The sequence below is a fragment of the Amphiprion ocellaris genome, chromosome 24 (genome assembly GCF_022539595.1).
Source record: "Amphiprion ocellaris isolate individual 3 ecotype Okinawa chromosome 24, ASM2253959v1, whole genome shotgun sequence".
NCBI classification, from domain to species: Eukaryota; Metazoa; Chordata; class Actinopteri; family Pomacentridae; genus Amphiprion; species Amphiprion ocellaris.
This window is the reverse complement of record NC_072789.1, coordinates 13167412-13189413: the sequence shown is the minus strand read 5'-3', so window position 1 is coordinate 13189413 and position 22002 is coordinate 13167412. Positions and strand designations below refer to the sequence as shown.

At 42.6% G+C, this 22002-nt stretch overlaps 1 protein-coding gene across 1 annotated transcript; it reads right to left on the bottom strand.

The window, feature by feature from the left end:
- Nucleotides 1-4151: 4151 nt before the first annotated feature.
- atp1a1a.4 (ATPase Na+/K+ transporting subunit alpha 1a, tandem duplicate 4) lies at nucleotides 4152-21696 on the bottom strand. The gene is made up of 23 exons (XM_023265789.3): nucleotides 21535-21696; nucleotides 21093-21203; nucleotides 17764-17823; nucleotides 15842-15943; nucleotides 15603-15704; nucleotides 15404-15517; nucleotides 15039-15173; nucleotides 14444-14561; nucleotides 13512-13780; nucleotides 13085-13393; nucleotides 12196-12330; nucleotides 11805-11997; nucleotides 11521-11696; nucleotides 11302-11438; nucleotides 10576-10726; nucleotides 10325-10493; nucleotides 10079-10233; nucleotides 9876-9999; nucleotides 9645-9790; nucleotides 9417-9547; nucleotides 8839-8940; nucleotides 6644-6735; nucleotides 4152-4333 (listed from the first exon to the last, which is right to left on the bottom strand). The coding sequence occupies exons 1-23, from the start codon at nucleotides 21544-21546 to the stop codon at nucleotides 4305-4307; spliced, it is 3072 nt and encodes a 1023-aa protein (XP_023121557.2). The 5' UTR covers nucleotides 21547-21696; the 3' UTR covers nucleotides 4152-4304.
- Between the last annotated feature and the right edge of the window lie 306 nt (nucleotides 21697-22002).

Genomic DNA, 22002 nt, shown 5'->3' with positions numbered 1-22002 from the left:
CGAGCCTCCGTTCAGCCTCCGGTTCTTATAGACGGCGTTCTTCCATTGTGACGTCACCGCCGCTCGCCATGGCAACCTCACGGATGGAGGCGGGGCTTCCTCCCTTATTGGGCGTTTTTCCTTCTTTTTCTTTTTTCTTTCTTTTTGGCTTGGCATGCAACACACACACACAGACACACACACGCACACAAACACACACACACACACACCAGCCTGCATGTACACTGCTGGTATTTGTCCAGATCAATAATAAGTAACTATTAGAATTGCTACCTGCTTTGCACAGAAACTGGAAAACTCATCATGTTTAGTCCGAACAAAAAGTAAAGTGTGAAAATGCAGATTTGTACACAATTTAGGAAACTAATAAAGAAATATTTCAGCATGAAATGACCTAGAAAACAGGATCTAAGGGGAGAAATTTGCAACAGGCTGCTCTGCTGGTGACTAATATCAAAATATTTCAGCATGCAAACCCTGCAAAACAGCAAAATGTTGTTTTCACACACAAACTGAATATAGGAGGAAAAACTCGCCAGGTTCTGTTCACTTGATCACTATTTTCTGTTTAATACCAACAAAAACCAAAGTGTAAAAATAGCATTTCCTGCAACAATCTCTGTTGTTCATAAGGAATATTTTAGCAGTCACACAGAAAACAGTGAAATGCTGTTTTACTTTGCACGGAAACTGGATTTAGGTTATAAAGCTGCGAGGGGCCATCCAGAACCCACCTGAAATCCTTATTCAAAAGCTCATTAATGAACATGTGAAATGGTCTGGTTAATCCAAGCAAATAACAAATCAAGAATTTGCAGATAATTCTTGCAGCAGCATAAAATCCACTAACTACATCAAAGAATTCCAAGTGATGAAAAAAAGTCAGAAATATTTATAATGTGCAGGAATGTGGAAATTATTCACCTGACAATGTGAAGATTTTACAGAGAATCTGGTGAAAACAGGCTGAGATGTGAGTCAGATGTTTTTCTTACAGTTAAACTGAGTCTGGCTCAGCACAAAAACTGGATGTAGGTGGAAAAGTCCACAAGGCTCCATCCAGGGATCACTTCTAAAACTCTTAATCCAAGCAAGTATAAAAATAACAGTTTCAGGAACAGTCGACACCAATATAGAGACATTTCAGCATATACACTACCGTTCAAAAGTTTGGGGTCACCCAGACAATTCCACGAAAACTCACACTTTCATTCATGTGCTAACATAATTGCACAAGGGTTTTCTAATCATCAATTAGCCTTTCAGCACCATTAGCTAACACAATGTAGCATTAGAACACAGGAGTGATGGTTGCTGGAAATGTTCCTCTGTACCCCTATGGAGATATTCCATTAAAAATCAGCCGTTTCCAGCTAGAATAGTCATTTACCACATTAACAATGTCTAGACTGTCTTTTTGATTCATTTAATGTTATCTTCATTCAAAAAAAAAATGCTTTTCTTTTAAAAATAAGGACATTTGTAAGTGACCCCAAACTTTAAAATGGTAGTGTTTAATCCACTTTTAAAACAGCTAAATGTTGTTTTTACACTTAAAAAAAGCTTAAGTTAGCTCAAAAAGTGGATCTAGTTGGAAAAAAGCACACAGAAGCCACCAATGAGCTCTTTTAAAACTAACTTATAGACATGTCTCTATAATCTGAACGTAAACCAAAGCGAAAAATTGACAATTTGCATGAAATCCTTGCAAAAGTCTCAGAAATATGTTGAAAACAGTCAAGTGTTGCTTCTGTTGTTAGGGCTCAAACTAAACGGTGCAGAAATAGGCCTGTTTGAGCAGCCTACAAAACACACACACACACACACACACACACACACACACACACACACACACACACACACACACACACACTCTGCAGACTCAGCGAACATCCAACTCCTGAACCTTCAGCTGCTGAGTGCAGAGCTGTAGATTTATTTGATGCAGTGATTCAGACTCTGAGCCTGAACACAACCAGGAACCTGTTAGCTGCTCATGATGCTAAATGTCAGAGGTGCTGCTTCCACAGCGGCTCTGGGCCCCTGAAAACATCTCCTGTCTCTTTGCTCCCTCCACTTTAGTCTAAATGTCTTCCAGCTCCAGGAGGCTGCCTCACCCGTCTCCCCCGCTGACACCAGAAGTCGGAGGGAGGGGGATAATGCCGAGACCCCACTGGTTGTCGTAATGCAGCCGGTTTGCCAGCAGCTGCGCCCTGATGGCCATTTGCATCTGTTCCAGGAGCTCCTAAAGCTTTTCATCCCGCAACACAAATGAGAGCTTTAGCGTTTCATCCCTGGATATGAGCCTGAAACATTCAACCACTCGTGTGGACAGAAGAAAAGGAAGTTTCGGCTCCACCAAAGCTTTATATTTTATAAACCCCTGAGGGGAACCATGCTGCAGAGGACAGTTTCTAGTCTGCAGCTTTAACCATCAGCAGGCTCTGATAGATTCCATTCTGAAGGGGAGCTCTTCAGCACTGAAGTAGACCGAGCCGGCAGCATGGAGGGCCATTGTGCCCCAGTAGGTAGACGGTGTCACTCACTGTCTGCCTCCCTGTGTTTCCTAACAGACTTTATCAGCTGGCCTGAAGAGCTCTCAGGCAGCGGAAGATAAGATAAACCTGAGACGGATCAAACGGCCACGGGAAGATTTCGCCGCCGGGCTTCGGCGAGGGGTTCATCTTCAACTTCTACATCCACTCACAAGCTCCTGTCTAAAGCTGCTCTAAAAGATGCTGCAGAACAAAAACAAACAGAACCACAGGTGGACTTGATCCGCAGATGGACTCGCAGCAGCAGCCCTGGCAGGCAGACAGACGGACAGACAGACAGAGCATTGCCTCATAGCTGCAGGTTTCTGCATTACACAGTGTTTGTTTTGGTGCATTTACATCCATGCATGTGCGATGAGTGCAGCTCCCGTGTTTGCTCTATAAATAGCCCAGATTTTATTTAGATGTCGGAGGGAGCGCGGGCTCGCCAATGGGTTGCCATAGCAACAGGCACGTTCGGGGGCCCTGCTGGTGAAGGAGGGCAGCAACGGGGGGAGGATGAAGGCACGATCATGCTAGTCTGTCTGCAACCTCCTTCTCTCTCCGAGCATCGCAGATAAAATCTCCATCCATTCACAACTCGCACGACTAAAAAAAAACCTCACATCCACTGACTGTTCTCATCGCTCGCTCTCCCTTCTTTCCTGTCATCATCTCCACACATCCCTCCATCCCTTTGTGTGCAGCGTCTCACACTAGCTCCCTCTGCTGTGGAACAACACCTGAGAGGTCGGAAAGTGGCGACAATCCTTAGCGTGTGCTAATATTCTGCAGAATAGCTCCAACATTTCCCACGTGCGTGCGAAGCCGGCCATCTGCGAGGAGGTCGGCGTGACAACCGTGCACACACACACACACACACACACACACACACACACACACACACACACACACACACACACACACACACACACACACACACACACACACACACACACACACACACACACACACACACACACACACACACACACACACACACACACACACACACACACACACACACACACACACACACACACACACACACACACACACACACACACACACACACACACACACACACACACACACACACACACACACACACACACACACACACACACACACACACACACACACACACAAACACACACACACGAGAAGAGGCGTTCATAATGACCAGGGTAAACACAAAGTAGATAGCAGCAGAGTGGTCCCAGCTCATTTTCACTGAGGGCCTCTTTGCATTAGCGGTCAACAGTGCAATCCATTGCAAACACTATTCCGGCAGAATGGCTCTTGAGATAATGGACTGACACACACACACACACACACACACATGCACGCACACACACATACACACTGCTGACATGCGTGTTTTTACTACCTTCAGGTAAAGATTCAGTTCTGGGAAAATACTGAATAAAAAGGTAAAAACATCCAGCGCGGCTCATCATTAGTCATTAAGGGGAAGAGAAATGGACTGATTTTGATCGAGATAACACACAATTTAATATTGAATTTGTATTAAATTGGCACAGTTCAAGTGTCTGACTTGGTCACATCTTCAGATCCTGAGCAGGAATGCGCAAAAGGACCAAATATGCATCGGTGTACAATGATACGGAAATGTTTTATTGTGAACGACATATACATCGAGATATTTTTAATTTAATCCATGCTTTGTGTGTTTCGGGTCTAGCTCCTCAGACAAATATGTAACATGGCAGTAAATAGTGATGGACTCACTCCTGGAGGACTGTCGACTCAGTAGTACGTCTCCTGCTCCACCCAACCTGGAAAGCAGAGCAGACAGAGTTAGACATCATTCTCGGGGAGCAGGGTGATATCATCCCTTGCGTTTGCTGACAGTGATTCAGAGGAACAAGACATGCTGGATTTAGAGCCGTGGCTTTTGGCGCTGATGCCATTCAGAGACGAGTCCTGCAGCGACAGGAGAGGCTGCAGCGTTCTGGCCTCACAGACGATGATATCATCAGCATATAGGAGAAGAAATGACGAAAGGTAGAAATTTATGTGTATTAGAAACTATTCCAGTGCGATGATGCTCGAATTATGTGACTTTGTCTTTTTGGTGCTTTATTTGGACCAAAAACTTACAAGTGAAGGCGTGAAACCTCACTGAGTTATAAGGTTTGGGCTTCGTACACGTTTTCTCTGATTTAGTTCCCATAACTTTGAAAGTGTCTTTGACAGTGTGTCGGCTCAGCTTGTTTTGTTTCTGTCTGATTGAAGGCGATTAATTCACCGTGGCTGTGCAGTGGATGTTCACTGATCTGTGCTCAGGGCTCAGATGTACAAACGCTGTGACACAAACAGCTGCATCAGAAGCTGCGCAGGTTCTGCTCAGCTTCGTGGGTGGAACGAGGCATGAACGATGACGGGGGGTTGAGGGTTCAAATCCCATTGGGCAGCCGCCATCTGCCACGCTCAGCACAACACAAATAACACGCAAAAAATAGACACGGGGAGGGCACACACAAACACAAACACACACCTGTGATTCATGTTCACACTAAGCTGCCTTTACTCTGCATTGAGCATCACGCCGTCTGTCAGGACTGACATCAGCAGCAGGACGACGGCGAGTTGATTTGGATTAACACCAGTTTCTCAATATCACTTCACACTTTTTCTTCTGTGTGTTGGCCTGATGGTAGTTGTCCCAAAATACACACAAATGTTTTGTTAAATTTGATGCGAAAGCCAGATAAGCTCCATTTTTGATGGTGACTGTTGGGGTTTCTGTGAGTCATTCATGAGAAATACAGTTAAAAAAGACTCCAGAATGTCAACTTTTCATGAGCTACGACAAATAAAGCCTTGCATCCAATGTGGTTTTGCTGGGATGGGATTTGAGCATCCTTCCATTATCTATACATCACTTAATCCTCATTAGAATCGTGGGGGGGCTGGAGTCTATCCCAGCTGAAGGCAGGAGACACCCTGGACAGGTCACCAGTCTATCACAGGCTACATATAGAGACAAACACTCACATTCACACCTACGGACAATTTAGAGCTACCAATTAACCTCAGCATGTTTTTGGACTGTGGAGGAAGACCCACACATCCACAGGAAGAACATTCAAATCCATGTAGAAAGATCCTGGAAAAGCCAGGATGCTAAACGGGGATCTTCTAACTGCAAGGTGAAAGTGTTAACCATCAAACCACTGTCGGAATTTGAGCATCACTTTCTCAAACCATAGAAGGACAGTGAATTCTTCACTTTAACTATCTAAATAGTTCTCTCTGGATGATTCATTAACTCACTGAAGCACAAAACCAGCCAGCAGGTTTGCTTTTTTTTGATAAATGGGAAAATGGTACCATTTGGAATAGCCACAAACTGTAAAAACCAAAAGAATCGCTTGATTTTAAACTTTCCAACAACCCTTGAACAAATCATGTGACATGTGTGGGTCAATCTCAAAAAATAACCAAATCTGAATTGGAATATTTCATCAAATCTGCCACAAAAATGACCTTTAGACTAAATAGATTCTCACAAATTTGATCAAAATCACTATACAATATGTCTCACTTAAAAATAAACTGTTAGTCTAACCAGATTCTGAAGCCTCAGCTGTGACCCAGAATTCAGGGACTGGGATATTTCATCAAAATCACTTTATTTTACTTAGACGTTTGCTAAAATTAAGTCATTTGGACTAAACAGATTTTATAAAAATGTAAAAATTCTGTACTCTTTAATGCTCTGGAGAAGTCTTTAGTGGCTCAGTTGTGACCAAGTGTCACCTGACAAAAATTGAAAGACTATTTAAGTGAACGGGGTTGAACTGCAGCCAGTGTTTACACAGAGCTGATAGGAAACAAGTATGGAAACTAATTAAAAATGTAAGTAGATAAATAACTATGTAAAGTCAACAGTCTTTTCTAGTCATTTGGAAACGTGTTGAACATGTTGAATCCATTATTTCACATTTGCTGCGTCTGGCTTCTCATTTGGGTAAAAATGAAACCTTCCTGTCCTCCTTTTCTTCCTACATTTACTTTCTATACAGAGCACATGTGTCACAGGTTCCTCAGAAAGCAAAAGGAGGATTTGGTGAAGTTCTTACCGCCTGGGTTGCGTCTGAGGATGTATCTTCTGGCTTCATCATAGAGGAAGATGAGGAGGGAGTAGGGGAAGGCACAGAACCACCAGCATGGCCTGAGTGAGGACAGATAGACACAGATTGAATTACAAAGTGACACAAAAGACAAGAGCCCTCTTCTTCTCCAGAGAGGCTGAGCGCTTTATGCCATTACGGCTGCTTGATGCTTCTCTAAAAGCACATAAAAGCTTCGGTACCAAACAAGAGTTTGAGAACCAACCACGAGAGAGAAATGAAAAGCGGCATGAGCAGAACGAGGCAGAAACATTTGAAGATTCTGCAGCGAGGACACGATCTATAGATGTGTTCGTCTGCTACTGCACAGCCCTAATTACAAACCCACAAATCTTCATTTCACCTCTAATGTATGTAGCGGTTTATGGGGGAGCTCCAGTATGGTTCTGCTACACTGCAAAAACTCAAAATCTTACCAAGTCTATTTGTCTTATTTTTAGTCAACATGTCTCATCCCACTTTATTTAAGAGAAATTCACTTAATAAGTGACATTTTAGCAAGATGGAGGGACTTGTTTTAAGACAATGCATCTTAAATATCTTGTTAAGTCAAAAAATCTTGAAATGATCTTGTTTTGAAATTAATTTTACAAGAAAACTCAAAATAAGTTTAACCCTCGTGTCGTCCTGTGGGTCAGATTAACCCGTTTTAAAGTTTGAAAATGTGGGAAAAAATGTATTTTCACAGTGAAATTTCTGATGTCCACATTTTCAACATTTTTGGGAAACCTTTTAACATTTTTTGGTGAAAAAAAAGAAATGTTAAAAATGTTACATTTGCAAAAAAAATCAACCAAAATCCAGCAAATTTCGCTAGATTTTGGTTGATTTTTTTAATGAATGTTCTTAAGAAAATATTAGAAGTTTTACTGATATATATATATGTAATCACTTCAGATATTTTTAGGATTTTTTGGAAGATTTTTACTCATTTTTTGAAAACATTTTCAAGTTTTCTTGCCAAATTTGGGGGATTTTTTTCAAATGAAACTTTTAAGGGAAACTTTTCAGGAATTATTGGAATTTTCTTCCTAAAGGTTTAGCAATTTTTCAGAAATTTGGGGGAATTTTGCTGATTTTTTGGATTTTTATCAGACAAGGAAACAATATTTTTGGTGCCCATAAATGAAGACAGCAGTAGGTTTAATACATCTCAAATTAGGAGGTTACATGAAAACGAAAATCTATTTTTTAGTGAAAAACTGCTTCTTTTAGGAAAATAAGTTTCCCCAGCTAATTTTAAGATCTCAATATTCTAAATATCATATCTTATTTCAAGAAATCTTACCAAGTCATTTTCCACTTGTACTATTGGCAGATTTTTTCACTTATTTCAAGGTAAAATTTCCTTGAAATAAGTTCTTTTTTCTTGTTTTGAGAGGGCCATTTTTTCCAGTGTAGAACTGGAGCTTAACGATAAAGGAGTGAAATTACCTCTTCAAATGTCAAGAATCTCCAAAGAAATACAATACATTCTGCTGTCAATTTCTCCATATCTAGGATTTCCTCAGCAATAACTGTCTTTTCATATCTGAAGCTAAACAGAAGACAGAAATAACAAAGAGCACAAACAGAAATAGTTACAGGAAGCTGCTCAGACACAGAAAGAGAAGCCGAGGTTAGTTAAACATCAGCAGACACCCAGAGAGGAGGCTGAGGAAGGTGAGGAAGAAGAGGCGGAATCTCTGGAAGAGATGACAAAGGCAGCGAGGAAGAAAGAAAATAGGAGAAGGAGGGAGACGCAAAACACTAACGAGGAAAACAAGACGAAGAGTTTCAAGCTGCATGAGTTAATGAGCTTAACGGTGCTTCTGTTTGCTCTGATGGCTGAAGAATCTCATTAGTACGGCAGCTCAGCGCTTCACTCTGCCTCTGAAGTGGAAATCATCACTATCACTAGATAATAACAGGATAATGAAGCTCAAACTTCAGTCTCAACGCTGGAAAACAACTCATCAGTGGACAGGAGAGCTCCAGAAATAGAAAACAAATCCGCAAAATGAGCAGAAAAAAGGCTTTTACGGATTAACGCTGTATTAGATTATTACCTTGTGCCGACACAAAAAAGCAACAAAGAGCAAGTAAATTGTGCACAAAGCGAGTTTAATTCTGTAGAATGTGTGGGATGTGTGTGTTTTACTCACTTTAGGGGGTACATTCTGAGGGCCACGTCCATGCCGGGGCAGTAGGACAGGAAGGCTGCAAGAGCTGTTTCCTCAAAGAGTCCGAAGATCAGGATGCGGTTCCTGTGGAGGGGAAAAATCAATTAAAACAACGCAATAAAGAAATATTAACATCCCCCCGAAACACACAGATCATTCCTAACGGGCCCATATTATGCACATTTACAGGTTCAGATACAGATTTTTGGGCTCTACTAGAATATGTTTTGATGCTTTAATGTTCAGAATACACTTTATTTTTTAGCTTTTCAGCTCCTGATTTGCTGACACACCAGCATCGGGGCGGGTTTTATACAAATTTGTTGCACTGTGATGTAAATAAGCCAAGAGAAACACAAAAGGAAAAGAAAACAAAAAAGTGTAATATGGGCTCTTTAAAAATGGTCAAGTATGGCACAATGTTGGTCTCGTTAACGGAAAATGCACAGTTTAGGTCGGTGCAAACTTTTTTTATACAAGTTTTTGTTGTTTGGCTTGTGTGTTCATGTTACATCATCAATCATTTTGTAGTTCCGCGCGTTTATTTCTTGTGTACGTACTTCATTCCCTGCTGCAGGATGGAGTTCCTCCTGGTCTTACAGATGATCAGATCGGCCCACTGCACGATCACGATGCTGGCGAAGAACGCCGTGTGGCAAGTGAACTCTACTATTTTTCTGCGTTCGTACGTCTGGTGGACAAGAATGAGAAGAAAACATTCACATTTTGTCCTTTTCTTGCCTTGAAAACTGAGTGGACGATATTACTGCAGGTATTTTGTGACTGACCCACTGCTGTCCATAGCTGTCTTCCAAGTCATTTATATATTTATTGTCCCAGTGGACTCTGATCCCCAACAGGTCCATGGGGAGGAAACCATTTTCAGCCAGGATCACAAAGTATGTGAAGAACCCAGCTGTGGCTTGCATCATACCTGGAAACAAAGCACTTTGTGAGACGCAGGTGAAAGAGATGCAGAAAAGATAGAACGTGGAAAAAGTTGAGAATGAATCTGGTACCGATTTGTCCGTAGGCGATGCTGATGAGCCTTTCATTCACCAGTTTGTCTGTTTTGGGGTTTCTGGGCTGCCTCTTCATGATGTCGCTCTCAGCTGCTTCATAAGCCAATGAGATGGCGGGAACCTGAAAACGGGAAATAAATACGTTTATAAAGTGTCGATTTATCTGTTTGGAGCTCAGGTTTGATCTCCTCCATCTTTACCATGTCGGTTCCCAGATCGATACAGAGGATGGTGACGGTTCCCAGAGGCAGAGGGATGTTGGCGATGATGAAGAGGAGGAAGGGCGAGATCTCAGGGATGTTACTGGTCAGGGTGTAGGCGATGGACTTCTTCAAGTTGTCGAAGATCAGACGGCCTGATAAAGTGAAACAACAGCAGATATTTTAAGTAGTGAATCAAGCAGTTACAATGACACTTTTATCTCCACAGGAACAAGTCTTGACTACCTTCTTCCACTCCGGTGACGATGGAGGCGAAGTTGTCGTCCAGCAGGATCATGTCAGCCGCCTGTTTGGAGACGTCAGATCCAGCAATCCCCATGGCAACGCCGATATCGGCCTTCTTTAAAGCAGGAGAGTCGTTCACACCATCACCTGTCACAGCCACGATGGCTCCCTGCAGACAGGACAAAGTGTTAGGATACTTTCAAAGTTGATTTGTGTCTGTATAAACGTCCTAAACTCCCTCCGATGCCGACCTGTCTCTGGCAACCTTCCACAATGATCAGTTTCTGCTGAGGGGACGTTCTGGCGAAGACGATCTCTGTGTGGTGCTTCAGGATGTCATCCAGCTGATCCGAGGTCATGTCTTTCAGCTCACCACCGTGAACCACGCAGGCCTTGGCATCCCTACAGAAGAATAAAAGATGTAACCCAACATCCTGTTTCTGTTTCATCTGGGTAAAAAAGAAGATGGTGGGGAAAACTGGAGAAGCAGGAAGTCCTTTCAACAAACAGACAGCATTGGCACTGGCAAAAAGAAATTACGGCTTTGTCAGCAGCAAGCTAAATCCAAAAGAGATCTGATAATAAATGATGTATTTTTAGCACTTGTCCAGGCCCATTGCACAGAATGTTATGTAATGTTTTGCAGGGACTTGTGACGTTTCTCATGATGACTGTTGTGTTTTCAGTGTGTGTGTTTACATTTTTTACAGCGTGAACACTTGCTGATAAAGAAAGCAGCTCAGAGCTACATCCAGATTTATTTGTCTGCAGTGAATTAATGGTAAAAGCCTTTTTGGCTGAGTAGATTGCAGGGCCTAGTTGGCAAACACTGATTTAATTTTGCACCTATTAGTACTAATATTAAGCAACATTGGCAGCTCTGCCACTAAAGAGCTGCATTTGGAAGAAGGATTTTCGACAGATGCTATTTATGCTTGAAAAATACTGGCTGACTAAGCCTCAGTGTGAGGACAAACCTGGGGTTGACCTCTGAAACTGGAACATTCAAGCGAGCAGCGATGTCTTCCACAGTCTCGTTGCCTTCAGAGATGATGCCCACACCCTTAGCAATAGCCTTGGCAGTGATGGGATGGTCACCTGTGACCATGATGACCTAAGAGGAAGGAGGGAAACTCTTTACCTGCAGTCCTGAGTTTTACAAATCAGTGTTCTGCAGAAACACGACAGTTACAAACCTTGATTCCAGCACTCCTGCATTTGCCCACAGCATCGGGCACAGCAGCACGAGGAGGGTCAATCATGGACATGAGGCCGATGAAGCAAAGGTTCTCGGTAGGGAAGTTCACCTCATCGGTGTCAAAAGCAAAGCCCTCTGGGAACTGATCATCAGGCAGGTTGAAGTGGCAGAAACCTGGATAAGAAGGGAGGGAAACGCTTGTCAGGAGTTCACAGATTCCATTTTCTGCAGCAGCTAATTAAAGATACCAGGATGTGGCTAAAGACTGCAAGCATGTGGTACCCAGTACTCTCTCTCCCAGTCCTCCCAGCTCTACGTAGGCGTTCTGGAAAGCGTCCTTCATCTCGTCGTCCAGTGGCTGCTCTTTGCCCTGCAGCACGATGGTGGAGCATCGGTCCAGGATCCTCTCCGGGGCTCCCTTCATCACCAGCAGGTGTTTGGTTTCTCCAGGAGTCGCGTTCTTATGGATGGAGAGCTGTGGGACGACAGCAGGAACACTGGGTTTAAATGCTGCTTTTATTGTTACTATCAGTTTTGAGAGGAATTTTAAACTTTCAGTCAAAAACAGGTTACTGATGACAGGAATAAACCCGACCACTAGAGGGCAGAAGTCAGCATTTACCACTGCACACATCATTCTACAGTGATGGGCTTGCTTGCATGGATTGTGTACCTGGTATTTGTTGGTGGAATTGAAAGGAATCTCAGCAACTTTGGGGTACTTGTCTCTCATGCCGCTAACAGATCCACAGCAGAGTTCAATGCACTTCAGCAGAGCAGCTTCTGACGCATCACCGGCTACGTCTCTCTGGATTTAAGCAAAAGAAAAAGAGTTCAAACCAAATCATGATCACATCACGTCTCTTATTCATCACATAACATATTATACACGACAACTTAGGCAGCATGTGCACAGAATAACTTTTACCACATTTAGTAAGAGAGCTTGTTGCTGATTTACACAAGCATGTGACAGTTATGGTGTTTATTAATGTCACTGTGAAGAAGAAAAAAAGGGGCAGATGATTTACAGGAGTTTAGACCAGCTTCAATTTCTGTGGTATTTTTTAAAGAAATACTTGGAACACTATTTTGCAATAAACCTCTCCCTACTGCCGCAGTTAATTCTACTGCTATGCAATCAGCGGGTCTGTCTGACCACCTCCTGCTACAGCTGCTGGTATATATTTCTGATGAAGCCTTTAATTATGTTGAGTGCTTTTTATAAAGACTTGTAGCACAGTCTGGCTGCATTCGTGTTTTGTTTGATCCAAAAACTTCACTGCCAAGTCACAATGCTACAACACCTCCCACACAGGCACTGCGTCTCATGATTCATCCGGGTATAGTATCAAATTCACTGAAATGTTTTATGGAAGAAAATATTCCACGAGGTGATTAGTTTGGATGGTGTTACACTGAAAGCAAATGTCACCGATATCTCCCTCCGCTGGTGAATTATTTAGACTCTTTTGTGGAGACCAGAATGGGTGAACTGGAGCAAAACGGTTCATGCTTGGCGACCAGAACAGTTTACAGGAAAATTTTGCAATGAGCTGCACCTTCAGAATGGGAACATTGCCCTGCTCAGCCAGGAAGACGGCTCGGTTGCAGAGTCCAGCGATTCTGGCCAGAGCGTTCCAGGTGGCAGAGCTCCTGTCGAAGGAGGTACCGCTCTGGTTCTCCGTGGTGTCGGCCTCGTGGATCTGGTTGTCGAACCACATGTGGGCCACAGTCATCCTGTTCTGGGTCAGGGTGCCGGTCTTGTCTGAGCAGATGGTGGAGGTGGAGCCCAGAGTCTCCACAGCTTCCAGGTTCTTCACCAGGCAGTTCTTCTTGGCCATACGCTTAGCAGTCAGGGTCAGACACACCTGGAGGTAGAAACCAAGAGTTTACAGCTGCCACAGCTGCAGCTCTTCATCAATGAAGTCTAGTGCAGAGGAAGATAATCAGATTAAACCAGATTAAAACACAGACACCGGGACTCACAGTGACAGTAGCCAGGAGACCTTCTGGCACATTGGCGACGATGATACCGATGAGGAAGATGACGGCCTCCAGCCAGCCATAGCCGAGGATCAAGGACAGGATGAAGAAGGAAACTCCCAGGAAGACGGCCACACCCGTGATGATGTGGATAAAATGCTCGATCTCAATGGCGATGGGAGTTTTGCCGCCTTCCAGGCTGGAAGCCAGAGTGGCGATACGACCCATGACGGTACGATCTCCGGTGTTGATGACGACTCCTCTGGCGGTTCCTGAACACAGAAGAGAGACATTGTTTTAGAAAAAATCAAAGGTAATAATTTTAAACATTCCTCAGAAGAGTTCACCAATAAACTGATGATTTAATTTGATTTAATCATAAACTGTGTTGGAAAATTTTGGTAAAATCTTACTTTCTTCTATTTTCTTCACCATCATTTGATCTAATTACAAGTGACCATAAATTGAAGCTAAAGTATGCAAAGTATTCCAGTAGCATTTGTTGTTGTCTGTGTTGAAATTCTCTTCACTTCCCAACAACAAAAATCAGTGAATCAACTCAAAATTCTGTCCACTCATTGCATTTGGTCAGAAGGCCAAAAAGCAGCCGCATGTTTCAGTTCCACTTACAGACATCATCCAGCTGAACATGGCATATCTGGGACTGTCACACAAAGCAAGAAAAAAGCAGCAGAAAAGACTATAACCTAAAGCAAAGGGCCAAACCCGGGATGGGTTTTCTATACTGGCGGCCTGAAAGTGACACCATGAGTGCTATGTCTCTGTAGAGCAGATAATTATCAGGTTTGTTTAAGATTTATGGGTCATCTGCTGTTTTTTTTCTCAGTCGTCTACTTTACACTCGCTGTTTCTACAATCCTGTATACTCTCACTGTAACTTCATCCGTTTGTTCCTGTAGTCGCTGGTTTTGTACCTTCAACACAGTTGGTGGAGAAGAAAGCAATGTTCCTGGTTTCCAGAGGGTTGTCGTTGGAGAAGTCTGGGGTACGAGTCTGGGGCTCAGATTCTCCGGTCAGGGAGGAGTTGTCCACCTGAAAGAGGAAAAAGTACCAGAGAATGATGACATGGAGCCTTCAGGTCGACATAAAATACAGTAACTAATGCTGATGAACTTGGTGAGTGAGTTTAGAAGCAGGAATATGGAAACAGATCCATTTGGATTAAAAAGGGAAGAAAATTCAAGGAAAAAAAATATGTTTTGCTGTAATTTCGAAAGTAATTACGAGGAAGTAAGCTGGTGTGTAATGCCAAGTCTCTCGATTACTGTACTTCCCATCAGATGTTAGGCAACTTAAAGCATGACTTACAGATTGTGTAATGTTGGACCCTCATTTTATTTGTCTTATTATGCAACTGGCCAACAATAACACAAAAAAATGATAGACTGCACACATTGTCGCAGCTTGATACTAAACTAGCATCTAATCTAACCCTCTAAATATCAGTATATATAAATGCTGTTGTGCTCCATAAGAATGTCTCTTAGGTAGAGTTGTAAGCATTCAGACCTTGCAGCCGTGAGCAGAGACGATTCTCAGATCGGCAGGGATCCTGTCGCCTCCTTTCACCTCCACCAGATCTCCAACCACGACCTCCTCAGCGTTGATGTTCTTCTTCTCACCGTCTCGGACCACCAGGGCTTGCTATGAAACCAAAGGTGGACATTATTACACAAGTCACATGGCTTCATGGAAAGACTTCCATTCCTAGCAGCACGCGAAACCAGATGACAAGTTTTTTAAATGTGTCCTAAGTGTTGTAATACTACTCCTTAGCATTGTGCAACATGTTCCGTTGTTTGACATGAGCAACATTTTGAGAACAAGTGTAGTTAAATGAGACTTAGAGTGACGGTGTCGGGTACATCTCTCACCTGTGGGACCAGGTTCTTGAAGGAGTCCATGATCTTGGAGCTCTTGGCTTCTTGGTAGTAGGAGAAGCAACCAGTGATGATGACGACAGCAGAGAGCACAACACCCAGGTACAACTACAAGAAGAAAGAAAAGAGATGTATTAATTCTTTCATTTATATATAACATGCACATATCATATCCTAACAAATCCTTCCTTACGTTGTCGTTGGCCGGTTCGTCTTCATAGGCAGCCTGGATACCGTAGGCCAGGAAACAGAGGATGGCACCGATCCACAGCAGCATGGAGAAACCACCAAACAGCTGCAAACAGCATAAAAACAACACTCCAGTTTTCAGGTTTTTCTAGTTGCACTGGCTACAAGACTGAATTTGCATGTCTAGAATTTGAATTCAGCATTTTGCATGGAAAATGCTGTAGAGTTTCAAATGACTTTTACCTGTCTGCAGAACTTGACCCATTCAGGCGTCGTGGGAGGAGGTGTGAGGGCGTTTGGACCATCTCTGGCCAGGATCTCTTTTGCTCTGGAGGAGGACAGACCCTGAAAAGAAACACAGAGAACACGAAAAGAAGGTTTAGCGGTGACATGTTTGCAGTTCGTCTGTGTAAACCATGAAGAACCATTACAGAAAACAGGCCAGTCCAGTTGTTGCCAGTTCTATAAATCTGTCTTCGTTCACGGGAGGAAAACCTGACGAAGGAACAGAATGACTCTTTCCTGTTGAACTGATGTGTTTGGCAAACAGGTTTACTGCTATTACTATAAACTGTCGTGGATTAAAGTTTGGTTGACACAAAAACAGAAGAAACCACAGCCACAGGAAGAAATCTCAGTAATCCTATAATTACAGTCTGCTCTTTTTACAATTAGACAGTAAAAATATAGCTTGTGGTAAATCAGAACTTATGATACTAGGAGGAAAAACAATGTGAAAGAGGGATGCAAGTTTTGTCTCCATTGTCAGTAAACACTTTGACAAAAATGGGATTGAAATGGAGAAGGATTCTGACTGAGGTGTGTCTCTCTGGAGGGAAACCAGGAGTAAAATGCATCTTTTTTTCTTGTTCCTAGAGTCAATAAGGCTGGTGTTCCCGCGTGAATGTAGCCTTTGTTTTGGGGAAAACTCAGACGGGTCAGATTTCAGCAGGTAATGAGAATCAGCGGACTGTGGGGTTGTATTGGGTTGTGTAATGGGATTCTGCGTGTCATTGACTTGATGAAGACCACGAACATGAAGGGAAAGTGCTGTGCAGCAGCCGAGTTTCTTTCTTTGGGTACAACTTGAATCGAAGGGCCAGTTCACCCAGTTTTAAACTACTTCTTCCTGTCTTCCTTCTAAAGTTATCTCGCCTTGCAGTTTACTTAACTTCTGTCACCATGTTGACGCAATGAAGGTAAACTGGAGTTTGAAAAATTGTGCTGCAAGAAACTGTGCTCCAGTTATTCACAATATTTTATTAGAACTACTTTCTACCACAGAATTAGTTCTTGTGACCCAGTGGATGGCCTGTTCTAGGGATTAAGTTTGGGGTCACTTAGAAATGTCCTTAATTTTGAAAGAAAAGCTTTTTGGTCAGTGAAGACAACATGAAATGAATCAGAAATGCACAGTCTAGACATTGTTAATGTGGTAAATGACTATTCTAGATGGAAACGGCTGATTTTTAATGTAATATCTCCATAGGGGTACAGAGGAACATTTCCAGCAACCATCACTCCTGTGTTCTAATGCTACATTGTGTTAGCTAATGGTGTTGAAAGGCTAATTGATGATGAGAAAACCCTTGTGCAATTATGTTAGCACATGAATAAAAGTGTGAGTTTTCATGGTAAACATGAAATTGCCTAGGTGACCCCAAACTCTTGAATGGTAGTGCATTTAGATTTAGGTTCCTCCCTTGACATCGTACAATTTTCTTGCAAAATACTTTTTCAGGTCTCTTAAAATCCTCCAGTTATTACTGTTTGGTATTTGGTTGTCCACAGCTAAGGCCACATGGTTGGTTCATTTTAGGGGGTCACACGCCAAAGCTTTTTGTTAACACCGATCCAAGCTTTGTTTACTTTAAATGTTACAATGACAGATTTCTGTGCTGAATGTGCTACAGACGAAATTCCATTATGTTGGTGAAACAGTATAATTTGATTAACGTGCACTGAATTCTTTGCGTGCTGCTAAATCTTGCCCATCTCCACTACTTTGCTCAAAGATGCTGCATGAACTGGAGGAGAAATACATTAAAATTCTAGCATTTTCAAGTGTGTCTCTATAGTTGTGTGCTTGCATGCTGACATCTTCCTGGCCTCTGTGAAACTGTCACTAGCAGCCGCCACATTCATTATCCCGCTGACAGACTCACCCTGCTCAGGTCGGTTCCGTATTTTCTATGAAGCTCATCCAAGGTCAGCTTGTGGTCATCCTGTGGAGGGAGAAGGAGATTGAGAGACATTGCGTAAAACAAGTCAAAATCCCTGTCATTTTATAACCGCAGATATTATCTCCTCTGAGGATTAAAGAACGCCCTCCATGCTGCTCCACATGGTCTGATTCTTCGGAGCAGACATTCAAGTAAAACCAGAGTGATGATTTACAAACTCACAGCCAAACACGAAGGCTGAACCGCCAAGAAGAGTCAGTATACCGCGAGCAAACACTCATTCAGGAGAATCAGTGACACCCAGCTGACACACCGATGTTTGCTCCAACAGCTGCTCATATGTTGGACATTTAGGTTCTCCAGGAGAGGATCACTATCAGTCATAGATGAGAAGCTGAGGTGTTGATGAGAGAGGGTTTACAATTAAAACCAGTTTTCATGGAGCCGAAATGTCTTTATTTATAAGTGGATAGTGAACAAGCTGACACATCCATGTGCCTACACTGTGTTTTTCTGAGTAACGCCTACAGCCACTGAATGAATAGAGATTCTTCCTGTGTAAATTGGATGATCTGCAATCATATCTGACTCCTACTTTCATTATTCTTTTATACTGTGGAACAACAAAGTATTGGAATTGTCAAACAGAATGCAAGAGAGATGCCCACGCTGGTTAATGTGGTGATACACTGACCACAAATATGTCATCAATTGTGTTGTGATTCAAACGGTGCCAGAAAAACCACTGAAGGAACCCTAATCTCAATTTATTTTCCATTTCAGTGGTAGGTTTTCCATGAAACAAGAGCTGTACATTCTGACTTATCCTGACATAATGCAATAATTATTATATATAAGGAGAGTAAGTCATGTAGAAATTCATTATTATTTATTAGAGTAGAAGTAGCAAAGACTCCAGTTTTATCAAAATAAGGTCTCATTTGCATCCTCTGGGAAAAGCAGGGTTTTTTGCCTCCGTTTTATTGCATTTTATGTTTGACTGATTTTATCTTTAATCTTATTTTTTTCAATTTATTCTAATGGTTTTTTAACAAGTTATTTTTTTACATTTTTTTTAATCTACATTCATTGTTAATGTGCTCAGCTTTTAAATCAATGTTTCTCTGAGTTTAAGCATAATGGATGAATAGAATAAAGTAAAAAAAAAAAGGCTACAGTAGATACTCATAATACTCTATTATATAAGCGAATGTGAGAGTCGCAGCTGTTGGTTTACAGTGACTGAATGAATAAACAAAAACTGTCACCACTCAGTGACAGCATCCTATTATGAGCTCCCTTTGACCAGGTACGGTTCAGTTTTCCACAGCTGGGCGTTTATATATAAATAGTTAAATAAGTGTGAAAGTATTGGCTGAAGTGGGTCACATTTATTGAACTCTCAGCAGTGGGAGGGTGTAATTGCACCGTTGTGCCACCATATTGTTTCATAATAAGCAGGAAAGTGTCCGTGGCCGAGGATAATCTGGTATCACGAGCCCCAAACCACTACAGTTGTCTTTAACTCTGAGTCAGCAGCTCTTCTGAAGCCTGCCCAGGACAGTTTTGAGCAGCTTTGATATTCGGCCTCGTAAACACTAACATCTACGATCACGTTTGGACGCTTCTATATTCAGCTGTTCTTGGTCCACGTTGCTTCCTGTCTCTATGGGAATCGTTGCCATTGTCTTTGGCTGGACTTTGACGCCGCAGCTTAATTGTACGACGGTGCAATAATCATTAACGTGTCGGCTCCCTGGAGACCAACCTACACTTTTACTGCTGTTTCACCAGCAGGTTGTTATTATTTAACCACACCGCCAATCTGCGACCTGTGGATTATTAATACACGGCAGCTTTTATTGGTGAACTTGATGAAAGCAGCAGAGACACATTAAAGACGGCGTCTGCTCTTAATTGCGGTAAATGATATGCTAAGCTGGGAGGTCACAGCTGATTGGCGATACGGTTGCTATGGCATTTAGATGTCCTTCAGCGGCGGCAGGACTTTGAGATGTAGTTAAGATGTGCAGAGGACAGTAATCATTAATGTGTCACCGAGGTTTGAGTTTTATTACCTAATAACCTGCAGAGAGCTCGGTTACCTGCTGGGTGACATTGGACAGAAGACTGTTCTCAAGATTAACAAGAAAAACGCTGCTATTAAAGAATTAATTGTAAAACCTGCCACCAGCCACAACAGGCATATTGTCATTGCAGTTTATGAAAAATTGCTTTAGAAGCATAAGGCACATCTGCAACTAGTGACACCTGGTGACCTTGTGAAAGTCATCAACCAGTAAAAGTTCATTTTTACGCAAAATAACCGAAGATGAAAACTCCTCGCAGGAGATTTCACCTCTGCTTGCTCCCTAATATCTAATTAGTGCTTTCAGATGAAGGTCAGAGCTAAATGTGCCTCCTGTGACCTTGTCAAGGACACAAAGTTATGAAAGTTAAAGACATCATGTTTCATAAGTGGGCGGATGAATGTCTCCAGCTTAAGTATCAGAGGAAACCTTAATAACACCTTAAATAAGCACATTCTTCACTTTAACATACCAACAATGTGCATTAAAAATAGACTCGGTGCTGTGAAATCCTCTGTTATCCTTCGTTTGCTTGCTGACCTTGAGAAGTGACCTCAACAAGCCTCACATTCAGAGAAAAGCTGACAGCAGTGGAAACTGTCTTCTACGGACAGGATATTTCAAACTTCACAACTCTGAGCATCCAGAGCCGCTGGCTGCTCTGATAAACACATTACTGTCTGCCTGATTATGGCTGAAGATACCGTGAACAAAGTGTGACAGTGAAAGGAAATCACAAGCCGAGTAATATGTGTTTACTGTGTGGGGCAGGAGGACTAATTCATGTGTTCGGAGACGCTAAAGACTATAATGACAACAGAACTTCTCACCCAACGTTTCAGCATCAAAAAATGATCTAGATAAGCACGACTTAGGAGTTAATTATAGCTGAGAAGTCCTTAATAACATGTGACAGAGTAAGCAGCAATCTGTATGAAATATAGGCCAGACGGCTGCATCTCATGTGACTTGCCATGAGGCCACGGCAAAGATTTGTCTGAGCCGTGACTGTATCATCGCTGTGACCGAAGCCAGAGACTGACAGTGTTAACAAGCCCTGACTGTCACGAAGAATGAAGCAGGCGGTTGTAAAGTTCAGGAAAGTTGCTCTGCTCAACATATATTCCTTCTAGTTTCACTTAAGGTGGATTTTTCATGTTCCAAACTCTTTACAGCTGCTTTAAAAGCAGGTAGTAGACAGGCTGATGTTTGTGTACTCACCAGGTCAACTTCTTTCTTGAGTTCGTCCATATCCTTCCCCCCTTTGCCCTTCTTGCCTTTCTTGTCGTCGCCATCTGAGGTTGCTGCCAGTTTGTACTCTTCTTTCCCTTTCTGCATTGGAGAAAGCGACACAAAAGTGAGCCTGTAGATAAGACGGAACACATGCAGAAACGACTGCAGCTTCCTCTTTTGTTGCACGAGTTGGAGCCTCAAGCAAGTCTACTGTTCAAACATGCCGTCAAAGTTAATCATTGCTAGAAAGACTAGGGAATTACTGTTCATTTCAAAAAAAAGTTTCAAACACAGCAGAGAGCAAAACTCAAGTACAAAGTAAACCCACAACTTTCACCAGTAACTTTAGTTTGAGCCCAAGACTGAAAACACCATAAATCTTAGTCTAAATATTCTCAGAAGTGAAGCCAAACCCAGTCCCAGTACTTACTCCCAGCCCCATGGTTGCAGTCTGAGAGCAGTCAATCCAATTGTCTTTTTAAACTGAAACTTCCCTACTCCGCCTCTCTCTCTCTCTCTCTCTCTCACTCTCTCTCTCAGCCCTGTTGTGTCTTCCTCACTCCCCGAGCGGAGAAGATAGGTTGCTTCACATTAGCATACCTTTATAGCCGCAGTCCTACCTGCCCCGAGGAGGCGGAGCTATGGGGGGAGGGGAAAATGAAACTGGCCAGGTGAGTAGCTGTGTGGGGGGAGGTAAATCTGCAGGAGAAAGAGGAGGGTAAATCTGGAAAAACTTCCCTGTTCTGCTCTCCTTTTTCTTCCTCCCAGTTTCTTCTTTTTCATTGAGCTCCATTTCACCTGCAGCGGTCACGTGTTCAGCCAACCCTCCTCCAGTGAATCCCAGTTTACACTACAAACAGCCACCAACAGAAAAAAAAAAGGCAGATAGTGGAACAGT